General features: G+C 41.9%; 2 protein-coding genes across 5 annotated transcripts in view; both read right to left on the bottom strand.

Moving 5' to 3' along the window:
* Positions 1 to 551: 551 nt before the first annotated feature.
* S1PR1 (sphingosine-1-phosphate receptor 1) lies at positions 552 to 7,678 on the bottom strand. 2 transcript variants are annotated; one of them, XM_033067412.2, is made up of 3 exons: positions 7,598 to 7,678; positions 5,247 to 5,350; positions 552 to 3,353 (listed from the first exon to the last, which is right to left on the bottom strand). In XM_033067412.2, the coding sequence occupies exon 3, from the start codon at positions 3,219 to 3,221 to the stop codon at positions 2,082 to 2,084; it is 1,140 nt and encodes a 379-aa protein (XP_032923303.1). In that variant the 5' UTR covers positions 3,222 to 3,353; positions 5,247 to 5,350; positions 7,598 to 7,678; the 3' UTR covers positions 552 to 2,081. The 2 variants fall into 2 exon arrangements, with proteins under 2 accessions (XP_032923303.1, XP_032923302.1); XM_033067411.2 differs by lacking the exons at positions 5,247 to 5,350; positions 7,598 to 7,678 and adding an exon at positions 4,560 to 4,688.
* A 1,224-nt stretch (positions 7,679 to 8,902) lies between these two features.
* The window catches only part of LOC117000065 (uncharacterized oxidoreductase ZK1290.5-like), a 44,205-nt gene continuing 37,315 nt past the window's right edge, over positions 8,903 to 15,792 (bottom strand). The window contains exons 7-9 of one of the 3 annotated variants that reach the window (XR_004418703.2): positions 13,677 to 13,778; positions 10,988 to 11,603; positions 8,903 to 9,119 (exon numbers count right to left, since the gene is read on the bottom strand). Coding sequence is in view for 2 of the 3 variants with exons in the window: in XM_033067415.2 (XP_032923306.1) it covers positions 13,683 to 13,778 (96 nt within the window). In the remaining variant the exon portion in view is untranslated. The other 2 variants (XM_033067415.2, XM_033067416.2) reach the window with 2 other exon arrangements.

Here is a 15,792-nt window from a genome sequence, read left to right as displayed (position 1 = left end):
AAGTAATTCTGAGAGGGAATGGCTCCCAGAAAGGAAATGGAAGTCAAACCTTTGGAAGAAGTAATGCAGTATCCGTTCAACTACACTGCCACGCTCTTCGCTGGCAGACCCAATGGAGCTGCAGCACCCACGCAGTTGACGCCATCATTCTATGTTTCATAGACTCCCTTGACGTTAGCAATAAGCTAAGAATTGAATTTATGAATTATATAGGTGACACAAGTGAATTACTTCACTTTTCTACTCTAGGCAGTCATGGTAAAACAGGCAGCCATCTAGTTTTCCTTCTCTTTGTACTTCATTGGCTGTCGGAGAAGGATTGCTATTGTAGAGATTCTTCTAGTGGCATTTCAGCCACACAGCACAAGAAATTTATAGTTTAAAATTAGTTTTGTATTTTACATGATCCTGTGACATTACACATTGTGTCTCCACAAAACGGACTTAATCCCAGAATGTACTAAAATCAAGGAATTCTTTCACTGACTTCTGCGGAAACCACACCTGGCACGAAACCACACAACAGTACAAAACCGCTAGCAATCTGACAATAGAATCATTTAAAAAATCAGTTTATTAATGTTTAGAAGTCAATAAAGCTATGTGCAAATTGAACAATAAAAGTCAGAAACATTTTAAATACTATTTTTTAAACCAGAAAAAAAATCCCATCAGTTTAATTGCACTGGAAATTTTACTACAAAGGCAATACATTTTCTTTACAAAATACCAGTCCTAGGAGTGCTGATGACTGTAGATAAGTCAATGGTTCTCAGCTATCCCAGATATACCACATATGTTATAGTAATACTCTAGGCACATGAAGACTCCTTATTTACATTGTACACATTCAACCCCATTAGCACAGGTTAGAAAAATAGAGAAGTAAAAATGATGCTGTAAAACAAATACATTCAATTTAACGACAGGTATACTTCTTCCATGATAAAATACAGACATCTTTGCTGAAATTATAAACATTAATAAAATGTGCCAAAATGTATTGCATTTTGTTATGGAAGTGCATTTATCTATAGTCATTTCACTTCAACTTTCTCTTTATTTTTTCTGAAACCCAACGTACTCTTTTCTGATTTTCCAACTGATCCTTACTTTTGGAAAGACTGTGAACCTGACACTGAAACACCCCTTCAGTTTTTAGCTCTTCTTACTTAGGCAAAAATCCCACAGTTGTCAATAGTATTTTTTACTATTTTGTAGACTTTCAAGTCATCTTGAAGAGAAATGATGTTTAGTTCTTCCTTGCATTTTTCATGATAATGCAGTTTATTTAATGCTATAGAATAAAAAGGCAATCAAAATACGGGGCCAAATGCCGTTCTGAGCTACTCCATTAAATCTGATGCAGCCAATGGAATTGTACAGGCAGAAGTAACTGCTGAATCTAGCTCATGGTCTTCAAATGTAATACGGACTGACAGCAAAAATTCACAGCTATGATCTTGCTAAGTAAAACCGCAAGAGCTTTGGACTCTGCAAATAAAACCTTATGACTTAACTAAAAGCTCTGCAAAATTATGCCAATTATGGTTGTATGTGGTCTAAGTTATATTTGTGTGATCTCTTTCCACGTTATGTACTAAACAAACACACTTCTTACCAATGATACCAGAGCCACCACTAAATTCAGTACAGAAAGATCTTTGTGTCAGTGGTTTGCTGTGAAGAGAAAAAACTTCACATTCTTTTCACAGGGGAAAAAAAAAAAAAAGATTCATTCTCCCTTTGCCTCCTCCCCCTCTCTCTTTCTCTCACACACACCAGGCATCATTTCACCAAGGCATCAGTCTTTCAGAGTTACTAAGGAGATTTCAGGATATGAATGCGCCTGACAATCCTGAGCTGCCTCAGTGCAAAGACAAAACATGCTCCAGGGAGAAAGATTTTCAAGCCAGAACAGTCTGTCCCATTTCTTGAACTCCAGCCTTGCAAATGCACCGTTTGCCTCATTAGAACTAATGCTACTTGCTCACTCAGCCCAACGCTGCTGCTGTGAGCAGGAGGCGTCCCAGCTCCCTGATTTCAGAGGAAGACTCTGAAATACACCCCCATGGTTACTCCTAAGAAGATGAGGTAACATTGCCCGAAGACATGATGGTTTCAGGATGGTCACCGTCCTCCTTCTGTGGGTGTGAGGAGTTGTCAGACTTACTCCGGCTGAACTCCATCCCCCCAATGATTGGCCGTTTGAATTTGGTCCCAGAATCTGCTGGGGGACATTTGCAGCAGCACAAAATCTTGATGAAAGCCCTCCGCATCTCTTTGTTTGTCAAGGTGTAGATTATAGGGTTCGTGGCTGAATTGAGCACGGCCAGTACTAAGAAATACTCTGCTTTATAGAGGATGGGGCAGGCCTTCACTTTGCACCCCACATCCAGTAAAAGCAGGATGAACAGAGGAGCCCAGCAGGCAATGAAGACACTCAGGACTATGATCACTGTCTTGAGCAAGGCTAGTGACTTTTCTGAGCTCCTAGTAGCTTTGGTAATGTTTTTCCGAAATGTCAGCCTGCGGCTCCTAGTCCTCACCATGGAGTAGATCCTGCAGTAGAGGACCACAATAGATAACAAAAGGCCAGTGAAAACAGTTGTGCAAAAGAGAATATAGTGCTTGTGGTAGAGAGGCAGCACGGTGGAGCAGTTGGACAAGAGGTTCTTGCAGTTCCAGCCCATGATTGGGAGTCCACCAAGGATCGCGGAGATGACCCAGCACGCACTGATCAGCAAGAAGGAGCGGAAGCTGTTGCTGCCATTGTGGAGTTTCATCTTCAGCATGGTGATGTATCTCTCAATGGCAATGGCCAACAGGCTGAACACAGAAGCTGACAAGGCAACAAACATGCTGCCTTCCCTTACAAACCACTGGTTGGGAGTCAGGCTGTAGGTTTTGTGTCCAGATAGCAGGAGGTTGGCAGTGTAAGCCACACCAGCCAGCAAGTCTGAAAGAGCCAAGTTCCCAATGAAATAGTACATGGGTCTGTGAAACTTCTTGGTTTTCCAGATGGTAAGCAAGACAAAAATGTTCTCTAAGATTATAAAGCAGCAAATGATGATAAAAACCACCGACGTCACTTTAATTCCAGTGTCCACACTCTCATTTAGCTTTCCCGTGTAATTATAATGCTCTTTGATGACATAGTTGACATCAGTGTTGGTGGGGCTGCTGGTGACCTTCTGCGGGGCAGTGGTGCCGGAGTTCATGGTGCCTGGCTGGGGACGGCTTCCCCAGCGGCCACCGGACGGTGACACTGACCGCAATCCCGGTGGCTGCCCCGCAGCTCCTTGGCCCCACAGCCTGCCTGGCACTGCTGCACAGCCTCACAAACTGCAGCCCTGAGAAACAAGAGGTACAAAACCCAGACTTAAAAGAAGGAAGACAAACAGTGTAGCAAATGCTAAAGGGTTTAAGATAATCTGCTGGTTTAACTGTGCATCAGACTCATAAATGTATTCACACATGAATCAGTTTCATTCAGCTGGTAAAATACATTTAAGAGGTGGTTAGGCATATTCAATAGGTAAAGCTAATAAGACAAAAAAAGTTCTGTCACGCAGAACTGAACAAGTCGGAGTCAGCAAGGACTGCATTACTGGACTTCTTCCAACACAAAAGATCTCAAAGCTCCCCAGCAGTAAGTTCTAGCCTTTTTTCTTCAACGGGAAATACAACAGCAGAGATTTGAAAAGGTAAAGGGCTTGCTTGCTTGGATTTAACTCCAAATGTATGAAAGTCTGCACAGAAATTACTTGAGAGGATACCCGTATTCTCCTCCATTAATAAAGTCTGAATACACTTTGGAAGGGGGTAGTTATGCAACTTACTGATGCCATCTCAGTGGTAAGTTTACTGATGTAAATATAAACAAGAGATCATCTCAGAGCTGTAAACAGGTAAGGAGTACCCTTACTAAGTACAAGTAAGAACATGCTTTACAAAACCCACAGCAGTAAAAAGTTTAGAAAAGCAAGAAAAATATGTAATTAAGCTAGAGAGCAAGCCCATTCCATAGGTCTGAAACAATGTCAAAAAAACTCCTTGCATTTAAATAACTAGTATTGCAAGCTTTTGAAATGGGCATAATTAAGGAATACACATATAGAGGAAACTCCCTTTATATATATAGGTTTTGTAGTGGACATTTAAAAAGAACTGAACCCACAATATCACACAAGGAAAGAACAACAGGCATATTTGTTAAATTAGAGCCTAAGCGGGGCAAAGCAAGAAGTGCGAGACCAGTCGGTTCGGCTCCCTGCTCTCTTCCCGGGATCCAGCCCGCATCGCCCCCGGGCAAAAACTCCCATCTTCTGTCCCGCACCGCTTCGGGGCTCAGACTCGCAGCGCTCCTGCTGCGCCTCGGTCTCCAGCGCGCACGGCCGCCGTCCCGCACCCCCTCCGAGGGGCCAGACAGACCCCTGCCCACCCCTGCTTTTCTGGGTCGTGTTCCCGGGGGTCGTGCCAAGCCGGGACGGCGGCGCTGGGGTTTCGGGCGTCCCGGCGGTGCGGGCGGTGCGCGGCCGCGGCTCCCCGAACCTTACCTCGCTCAAGCGCGGCGCGGAGCCCGGACCGGCCCCGCACATCTTGCGTGCCCGCAGAGCAACTCCGGTGGGCGGGCTGGGGGGCTCGGTGGTTTTAATGTTTTTGCAGCTGTTTTCTCCACCCGTTTCCCTGTCTCCTCCCTGCAAGCCCAGCCCAGCTACCGCCGGCGGGACACCCCCGCCCGCCGCACCGGCCCTGCCCCGCCTGCCGGGGCGTGAGCAGCCGCGGGCGCTGCCATGCCGGGCTCATACAGACCCTGCGGGGCCAGCGGCGGCACGGGAAGGTGTGAGCAGAACAAATCCCCGCGGGACCCCCTCGTTCTGCCGGCCGGGGCACGCGGGGAGGGGACGCCGCGGCCGGGCTCCAGCCGTCCGTGACCTGGGAGCCGCCGCCTGCCGCATGCCGGGGAAGGAGGTGCTGGCACGGCCCGGCCGGCTCCGAGCGCGGCTGCTGCGCCTCGCGGGGTGCCGGGGGCAGCTGCCCCCCGAGCAGGCACAGAGAGGCTATGGCCAAAGGCAGCATCCCGTAAGCTACCTTCGTCCTCCCTCTTAGAGGACAGCGTACGTCATGCTTAAGGAAACACCTGGAAGAAGCTCTTCCATTTTCTCACTCCACCAAGGTGTGTTTTTGCCGTGGCAGGCCCGGTGGCTGCCACCCGCAGTCGCACTCGTGCAGCAGTGACTCACCAGCGGCTCCCCCCGGGAGGCAGCAGCGATGGGGCGAGGATGGTGCCAGGCCGTGCTCTGCGGGGCAGAAGCCAGATCTGGCCCATGGGAGATAAACTCAGTTCCTGCCACCGTCGAACAGCACCAGGTGTTGGTGTTTCCACATGAAAAAAAAAAAACCATCAAAAAACAAACCCAAAACAAAAACCCAAAAAACTCCGAGAAACTAAAAAACCCAAAACTAACTTCTGCAAGTTCAGAGGATGCTGTAAAATACCTATGTTTGAAAGTATGAAGAAAAGTTTTTTAATATATTTTTTAGGAACAAAACTGGCAATGCCAACTGCTTAACTCTGTTACCACTGTATTATATAAGGACAGACACAGAAGTGAGTTTAGGTTTTATAACTCCTTCTCCCTTCAAACTTTTAAAAGAAAAAACACCTTTGGTGTATGTGAAATGCCAGCTCTGGTGGTATTCTGCTGTTGCACTTACTGCAGAAATTCTCCTCTTCCTTCCTCTGCTCTGGTTAACTTCAAATTGAAATGTAGAAGAGTATCACAATAGGCCAAAGCTCAATATATTGGGTCTTTCAGTTTACAGCATCGTGCCCATCAAATAGCAGTAGCAGTTGTTATGGGGAAGCAGCTTTCCTCTGAAAGACACTACGAGTATTCTACCCTCAGGAAGAGGGTCCCTCTCTTATTTATGCTAATAGTCACGCTTCAATTGCTCCACGCCTCTCCCAGAATGACTCAGATAAATTACACTGGCAAACAGACATTTACTCTTCCACCACAAAGCTAGAAACTTGAAAAGATATTTAGCCTCCTGAGAGCCTGGAGGAAAATACAGCCGTTAAGTCACAACTGTCAGAAAAGGCACACGACATAAATCATGCTTGAGGTTGACATATGTATCCCCTGCAACTGCCTGATGTATCCCAGATATTTCAAGCTTTTCCCCTTATTTATCTAATGTATAGAAAATGCTAAATAAAAGTGCCTTCACTAGGCATTTTCCTCTAGGAAATAATTCTCACATAATTTTAAGAGGAACATATTAAAGGAACAAGATTTAATTAAAGGATGGAATGACTCACTCAGGGTTTCATTAGTCAGATGTGCAGGCTTTCATGTTCAGGCTATTGGTTACCAACTGAGAGGATGCCTGCTCAGAGATGTGACATCCAACAAATTAATTGACAGAGGCTGTGTAAAATCACAGAACCATAGAATGGTTTGGGCTGGAATGGACCTTAAAGATCTCCCAGCTCCTACTCCACTGCCATGGGCAGGGGCACCTTCCACTAGGCCAGGATGATCACAGCCCCATCCAACCTGGCCTTGATCACTTCCAGGGATGGGCACATCCACCCTTTCTTTGGGCAACCCGCTCCAGGGCCTCCCCACCCTCACAGCAAAGAAATTCTTACCAATATCTAAACTAAGCCCACTCTCTTTCAGTTTGAAGCTATTCTCTTGTCCTGACACTACATGCTCTTGTAAGAAGTCCTTCTCCAGCTTTCCTGTAGAGCTCCCTTTATATACTGAAGCACCACAATAAAGTAATGCCAGAGCCTTCTCTTCTCCAGACTGAACAAACCCAACTCTCAGCCTTTCCTCATAAGAGGTGCTCCAGCCCTGGGATCATTGTTTGCATCTCACCTCTGGCCCTGCTCTGACCATGTCTGGTCCATGTCTTTCCTGTGCTGAGGACCCCAGAGCTGGACACAGCACTGCAAGTAGGATCTCACCAGAGCAGAGCAGAGGGGCAGAATCCCTTCCCTTGACCTGCTGCCCACACTGCTTATGGTGTAGCCCAGGATACACTTGGCTTTCTGGGCTGCAAGCTTACACTGCACGATCATGTCCAGCCTCTCATCTACCAGCACCCTCAAGTCCTTCGTCTCTGCCTCTCTCAGCCTATAGTGATACAAGGAGTCACCCCAACTTACGTGCAACACTGGACAAAATATGCAGGCAATTTCAGTTCCACTCCAAAAGGTGGGTATTTGTATCACAAAAAACATCATTCAGCTTAGACGACCACACACATTTACAGCCTTCTTGAAATCTTGGCAGTGAGGAAACTGAAATACAGCCTCACTCTTCACAGGCAAATGGAGCCAGATCAGCTGGATTTTCATTGAAGGCTATCTAAACCCTCAGAGAAGCTAGGTTAACATGGCTCAACTGCACAGGTTCTAACCTGCTTACAAGGGCTAAAACACAAACACTGGACTCAGGCTGGTTCAGCCAACTCTGCCAAAACTGAAGTTGCTGGTAAGTATTTAGTGAGGGGTTTTACACCAAGGTTATACTCCAGCCTCACCCAGAGAACAAGCCACCAACAGAATAACTCTCAGTACCTTTCCAACTGCCTGGTCCACTAGTAAGGAAGCTTGCACTTCTACTACAGAAATCCAGTATATATATAGCTGCTTTGAGAATTCACTCTGGACTTGCCTATGGTCAAAATAAGGAGAAAGAACAAAACAATGTTATTCATGCATTTCAGAAATAACCAGAATGCAAGTCTCAGTCAAATGCCAGCAGGAAGGCTGCACACATCAGGACACTAAACTGACATACAACAGACATCTCACCTGGCTAAACTGGTTTAAAAAATGCTCTGCAACATGTCTACTAGCATAAAGGGGTAGATGCATTTTTCACAAGGGATCCTGAGTGTATGCTCTTAGGTAGTTTTCAGGATGAGCAGAAACTCACGTTGTAGGGAATGTTATGAACAACAACAAAATAATACTGACTCTGTGTGACAGCCTAAGTTCTTGTGGAACTTCCAGTGAGACCTTAGTGTGGTGGGGATTGCAGAAACCTGGCCAGTCACAGAGCAGTTTCCTTGCAGGAAAATGCTTTGATCTTGTCAAAAAATAAGCTGTAAGCTGGGGTCCACCCAATCCCTGCATATCAAAAGACTGGTGGCCTCTGACACCACCAGACCGAGCTCTCCCAGTGCAGCTGGACAACTCACAATTGCATCAGAGGAGTGTCTGAACACTATCCATCTTGAAAAGATAGCGACAATCCCTGCAAGAGAGATTAGCAAAGGATTTTTCTCCAACACGTCATTCTTCTGCACTTTCAGAGTCTTTGTCCATATAAGTAAAAACTACTGTTATTTATTGTGATGCAACTTAGGTCACAAAGGGAGCCATTCCTCTCTGAAGTGTTGGATCATGACAGGAAATCTGTGAAACAGTACCAGAGTGTAAGTTTGGTCATCAAGAAAATACCAAGAATGGCCTGCATAATCCCCCAAAATTCTCATGACTAGAACAAATATAAAAGTTGGATTCATTATTCTGCTGCAATTCCTAAACAAACATTCCCTATTTTGAATAATTTGCCAAGATTTATATGTATTGTAGCATTCTCTTTTGTGCCTTCTAGTAATTGATACTTTTCAAAATCTGTAAGGAAAAAATACATCTAATTTGTACAAATGAGTTCAAATGACACCCTAAGTGAAGTACATGCAGGCAGAAGAAAATTATAAGGTTGTGACATAAATCAACCCATACTGGGAGACTATACCAAAAAGTTCCAAGAGAACAGAGAAGACGCTGAAAGTATTTCTGTATCTGCAAGAAAGCTACACAGAATAAATTAAATTATTTTATTAATTTGTTATCATAAGAGTAAATACAAACCATTAATATTGATTCTTGAGTACCTAAGAGAACAATTCAGATTTTTTGTTCAGTTTAAAATTAATTAATGTTTCAGTTACATCACTTTTCCAGTTTGGAACAATCTGGTTTAAAATTATTCTTTCCACAGGGAATAGGTTAGATGAATTAATTGTCTGTTGATATTCACTGTGTTCAAAAATTCCATATCTTCTTTCCTCATATTAGAATCAGAAACCTGGTTTGGAGAAAAAAAAAGTCACAGGAACATTGCAAAGACTAATGCACATATAGTTTTTCAGTATTAGTATTCTATAACTTGGATGGTCTGGTTTTAAGTTCTTGATATTTATAAATAATATTAATTAAATGGCCTTTTTTGTTTTAAAAGGCAGTTGTAAAAAGTTTACTATATTCATTTTTGTGAGATTCATTTTGTCATTCATTCCTATTGGGCACAGCTGCTGAGATCTGCTACAATCCATCCCTGCAGTGCTCCTTTGGACAACACATCCCACAACTCTGGCCACACCTACAGTGCCCTGCAGAGGGATACGCATTACAACACTGGGAAACACAGTGCAGATACTCAACATTTTCTTTCAGGTGTGTAGATATCTTACTGGAGGCTGAAAAAAGTTTAAAAACTAGGTACAAATAAGTCTCCCAATACAGCAACACAATACATTATCAGAAGGTTGGCTTATCTGTTATTTTTACCCAATGCACTACAGTGAGAGGTGAGCTTCAAAGCTTTGGGAGGGGCGTGGCAATGTGGAAAGATTTAACTGCCTTGGATTCAATCAGTAGGAGCAAGAGCTACACCACCTTTACCCCCATTTTCAAAAGCACGGGTTAACCGCAGAGGTGTGACGATTATGCAGTTGGCTTTGCCTAGTAGATTTGTGAACTTACCAGTATTACAGTTTATTTTCTACACGTGCTACTCAGAAAATAATGCCTTGGAAGTCATGTTGGGGGGACAGGTGTGATAGAAACACTTCCGCAGTCTGATTTTAAAAAAAATCCTGAATATTCACTTCAAAAATCCATTTCCATTATTTTCCAATGAAACATTCTCAGGTGCCTTCACCTCCAGTAATGTAAGAGATGAAAACCAGAAAGAAGCAAGAAAAATAGGAGAGGGATCTGCTCAGAGTGAGGCAGGAAGCTACTTGGCTGCACAGAAAATGGCCTCACCCTTTGCACTGACTTTTAGTTTGTATTTTTCTTTTCCTTATTTGTTTCAAGAGTTTCCTTCCATTAGGAGACACAGCTCCAGCAAAGGCAGCTGACTGCATTTAGGTAGATAGCACAGATAAATTGCATCTTACTTTATGTAATGGTTTATCTCAACTGAAAAGGAGTGTCCCAATCAGTCACTACCATAAATCACATAATGATAGGGAAGAAAAAGTGCCTTCAGTTTTCTGGTGTATTCCCTGATCCTATTGGCAAGATGATGGGTTACACAGATGAAATGGATGCATTGATGTACCTTAAAAAGGATCACTGCAGAAAGGGGAACAATTTTTCTCTCTAGGGCAAGTTTCTTTTACAAAAATAAGAGCAAGAGGAAGAATTTCAACCCTGGGGAAGAATATGCATATCATTCCAAGAATTTACTTGAGGGATAAATTCTGAGCTTAAAACAAAGCAAAATCTTAAAAAATGTGCACCTCTAGGCTAACTGACCAAAGAAGAAATAAACAACAGAAATAAACTTTCTGGTTTTGCATGCCCATGTTTTTTATACCCTTTTGGTTTTCTGTGTTCTGCTCCTCTTACTATAAATCACTCCTCCCCGCTACACCTAAATCTCATTAGTGTTCAATTGCCATTTTCTTATTAGTTGTCTTATTTCATTGATCAGTGTTGGGAGTACTTTAGAAAGGTTCATTTAGATGAGGTGATGTGGACTTATTCTTTGGCATCCTTTGCTTAAGAAGAAAATTATTACTGCCAGGGTAATCCCAACGTTGTTGTAGACAGGAGCATAAAATATGAATCCGTCGATTCTGTTTTTCCCTCTGCAACCTCACCAAAATTAAAAGAACTTGCTCAATGATTCTAAACTAACAAACATGATATAAAACTTGTGAATACCACAGTCAAAGGAAGAGGCTTCAGTGATCTATCCCAAGGCCACAGGAGATAACAGGGTTTCAGACTCTTGGGCAATTATAGCAGGAAACAATGGCTATTAGTGAGGCACAATGTGCCAAACTGCTCATCACACCTGGGAGAAAGATAGCTTGGGTCAGCTGAGTCCCGGCACTTAAAAACTTGTATCGTCTCAAATTACACCGCACTTAGTACATAGCTAAAATTAAACTTTTCTGTAGTTCTAAAGGCACTAATTGGCAGCAATGGAAATGCCAGGAAAGATTACAAAACAATAATGAAAAAAACCCCACCGCAGAAAAAAGTCCCAAATCAACAACAATTCACCCTGATTGTAATTAGAAAAGTGTAAGATTAAAACTGCAACTTGCTACAGCTACTCCTTAAGAAGAATGCTTTTTGAGTAATACTATTTCTGATTGTTCCTCATTACTCACTGAACTGTTTAGATGCCATGACCAAGACTGAGAAAAGGGTGGCTTGCCTTCCTCGCAAAAGCAGGTGCAGACACCAGAAACATTGGAAAATCTCTTTGACAGAAGGAACACTGAAATATATTGATGAATTCAAAGTCATTGTCACAGTAGCCTAGGGTCACCTATGTGAGGCATAAGCAAGAAAATCTGGTTTAATTCCAATTAGCTCAGAACAGGGAGGTGATCAGCCAGAATCAAGTGCAAAAACCCAAAAGTGTTCTAACAAGCATGGAGCTTGTACCCATGTAGTTAGTCCTAACTGACACTGTTCTGGTAATACTGGAGCTAGAATTTGCTAACCTACATAAAGATTTGGTTCCTTTGACCATCATTTATTTTGGAAGCAGTATGTTGATGTGATGTCTGTTTCTTTAGAGAGAACTAGAGGTGAAACTCCAACTTGTGTATTGTAAATTCTTAGAACGTCACCACTGCCAAAAGCCGTATTTAGGGAATATCAGGCACATGACGCACCTCGTTTTATTAATTTAGATGCACTGTGAAGCAAGGAGTCCCTCAACAGCACAGTTCCATTTTTTTTTTCATGTCACTAAGACATTGTTTTAGAAAGTGACTTTTCAAAAGCAGTATTAGCTTATAGCCACTGGTAGAAAGTTTTATTTCTGGACAATCTTTCCAACTTTCACTTAGTCATTGCCACAGTTCTATGTAAAAGCTAAAAAAACACCTTAAAAACTACATTAGTTTTATAAATGAGCCTTACTGTTTGGAACTATAGAACCCCTCATCACAACAGCTGAGCCAGGTACAGAGCTGTTCTTAGATATCTAGAGTGGCATTCCCAGGTACTGGAGCCCCCCAGACTGCAGGTCATGCTTGAAACTAGAAAATAACCTTGGCTCTGGAGATTGTGTCTATTTCTCAGAACACCTCACTGTGCAGGTATTAGTGAACATAATTTCATACAATATCTTGTTTTTCATAGAAATTATTCTAGAGGCAAATCTAGACAAATTTTTGTGGATATGTTTACTAGAAAAAAGTAGACAATAATTCTGAGCAGCTCTTGTAATTTGTCTGGATTTTAGCCAAGCTGTATAGAAGCTCTACACTTGGAGGACAAACAATGCAGGCTAAAATATGTGACTGCTGTAAGCCACTTCTTGATAAAAAGCTAAGGAGCTTTGTTTCACAATATGACTAAAGCAGAACAGCACTGGGAAAACTGCCTCAGGAAGTCCACACACAATATAAATCATAATCAGATTTTCCATACCTTTCTAGACACAGGAACTCCTAAAATATCAAACCAATGAGACTGCAAGTTGAATACTAAGCCAATAGATTCTGCAGGCATATTTCTCAAAACAGATCTGTGTACATATATCCGTATTCATCTCCCTACAGAGATATCTATTTTATAAGAAAATCTGAGGAACAATATAGTCTCTTAATGGGATCTCCTGAACAAACCCAAAGTGAAAGATAAATTAATTGTCACAAAAGGCTACAAAAAACTCACCCCAATTTCCAGTAAGTAATAACAAAGATATCTTTCTGGGTCTTGGAGCTTGCTGCTTACCTTTCGGCCCCTGTAGTTTATTTTTACCTGGACTTGTCTGGAAAGATTTCTACTTTGGTTTCTCTACAGGCTAGTAACTAATGTGCATAGAACTCTCTGAGTCAATGCCATAGTAATGCTGTGATATACATAAAACTTTTTTTGGTGATGCTCAGATATTGTGTATTACAATGAGATTTGCAGTATACTGTACAACTTAAGTACTGTTATGACAATGGCATTAACATTTTTTCATCGAGCTTTTTCTTCTTCATATATTGTATCTCTCTAACAAATTATTTGAAAAATTATTTCATACCCAACACCTATACTTCACACTAACAGATAACACTTTTGCTCTACATTTTTCAAGAAGTATTTATTTCCTCATTTGAATTAAACAGCCTGATGCAGGGTCCCATGGTATAAATGGGAGTCTTTGTATGGACTTCAATAAACTGAGCATTTGAAATGGAAATATAAAATCTCTTTGAGTGTTGTACAAAAGTGCTACCCTCAAAAGTATCTTTTGTCTGTTGCCAATGTTAAGGATTTCAAATCAGTGATCATTATCAGCAGACATCACTATCTTGATTAGATTCTTACTGTAACCTCTGAATTGAAATTACATTGTGTGACTCACTGATCCCTGAGAAAGCAAAATAGCTCAAACCTTGATTCACACAATAGAACTTGGATCCCAAGAAACATGTCTCCCATCATGCATTCCATTCAGAATTTCAACATCATCTTCTGCTATTGTAAAATCAAACACCTGTGGGAAAGCATATATAGTTAACTTCAAGAACACAGAGATAATCAACAACCTGATATACATTCTAGTATTTAACTGACCAAGATTCATTTAAATGTGAGGCCAAATTTTTATATATTTTTCCTCTGGAAAATTTTTCTTATATTTTGTCATAGAAAAATACTCCATCAAGCTGACAGGCTCCATTGGGTGACTCATTTTTATTTGCAGACTATACTAAGATGATTTTGTAGCACTCCAGCCTCAGGCAAGGATCCAAGACTAGGGTATCAAAGCTGTATCGACAAGACTCTCTATTGTCACTGCCAGAGGTAGGTATAGGAATACCCTAACAGCAATCTCTTTGGAAGAATGAGCTCAGAATTTCACTTATATCCCAATGTTCAGTTTAGAGTGTTGCAGTTCTCTTTCTCAGAACTTCAGACAAAGAGAATTTTTAGAAGGTATCAGGACATTCACAAAGCTAACAAGCCAAAGGCTGCATCTGTCTTTTCTATGACTGACAAAACTCTCACAAATCAGCTAAATAAACAGTGCTACAGTGTCTCAGTACTAACTAAACTTGAAAGCAATCACCTGTCTTCAAACACAGGTTCTTACAGCCACTGCCTTCTCCTACGGCCACACCTGCACTGTGAACGATGGTGTGCTTTCGTAGTAGGCGTCCTATTGAGACATTATCATCAAGAAGTTGCTTCTGTTCTCTTTGTAAGAGCTCCTCTGTCTTCAATAAAAAGATTCTGTGGAGCCTGAACTGTAGCCAAATGAACTCCTCCTATCCTGCATTATCCAGCAACCACTGTTTTCTGGACTGATCTTTTAGTCAAATCTCAGTGCTCTCTCAAGCCTTTTAAGCTTAAACCAGGAACCAGTCACAGAAATTCAGTGAGGACCAAGTTGACCGTAAGTGGTAGAGACTCAGGCCAACACAGAAACATGAGGGAAAGCAAAAGAAGGGAAGTGTGATAAACAACACTTAATGACTGTGCCAGTTCCTTCCTCTCTCCATCTCAAGTGTTTTAAGTTTGGATGTAACACATTCCCTCAGTTGTGTAGAAGGAATTGGTAGTGCCGTAGAGTAAACTCTGGATTGAAAATATTATCAGGAAAAATAAAAGCATAAGGAAGGATTTTTAAACTGGTTTTGTTCTCTGATCTGGTTCCCAATACAGTGCCACAAGCAGCTGTGCTTGCACCACAGAGGCAGTGTGTATGTCAGAATAAACAGTCAAGGCAAGAGCTGTATAAACAGGCATGGCCACCAGCAGAAATCCTCATTACATGTATATTCATTCTCACCTCCACACAGACACACACACACAAACAAGGATAAAAATAGCAGACAGAAGTTTCCTGTCTTCTTGCAAAGTTTCTTCCAGATTTGCCATAGGTTCATACTCCTATGATGTTTCTGGAAATAAGTTGTGGTCTGCCTACCCTAAAGAAAGAACACTTTCAGATTAGAGAAACAGAGAGACAAAGCAAATAATAAATTAAAACTACTTGGTATGAAAAGGAAATTAAAAAAGGGTGTGGGGGAAGAATCACACTGCCAATTCTCATTCATTCCCACTTTTCTTTGTCCAGTAACTTCATGCTGGGACCTTTTCTGCACATTGAGTAGGAGAAGGTAGGGGAAGAGTCAGCTCTGGCAAGACTGTGATTTCCTTGGAAGGTCTTCATGTTGGAGTTATCCCCAAGTGAGTTTTAAAGCTTTCATAAACTGTTATGCATAGCATCCAAACTCCTTCCATTTGACCTATGTGCCTATCACAAAAAGAACGTAGCCATAACCAGATTAGGATGTTCTACAACCAGACAAGTAATAAATAGAACTATTAATTAACTACAAAAGATATTCCGTGGATTTTTCTTTATACACAGTGATTAGCTCTCCAGGTCTTTTCTGATATTTTTGAGTTATAATTTTTTCCTACATTGTGGTCATTTCATGGTACCATCATTTGCCAATTTTGACTGAGTTGTCCCAGTATAAAACTGGGAAGGAAATTGG

This window comes from Catharus ustulatus, chromosome 9 (assembly GCF_009819885.2).
Source record: "Catharus ustulatus isolate bCatUst1 chromosome 9, bCatUst1.pri.v2, whole genome shotgun sequence".
Taxonomy (NCBI): domain Eukaryota; kingdom Metazoa; phylum Chordata; class Aves; order Passeriformes; family Turdidae; genus Catharus; species Catharus ustulatus.
The sequence above is the reverse complement of the archived record's forward strand: the minus strand, read 5'-3'. Positions and strand labels throughout refer to the sequence as shown.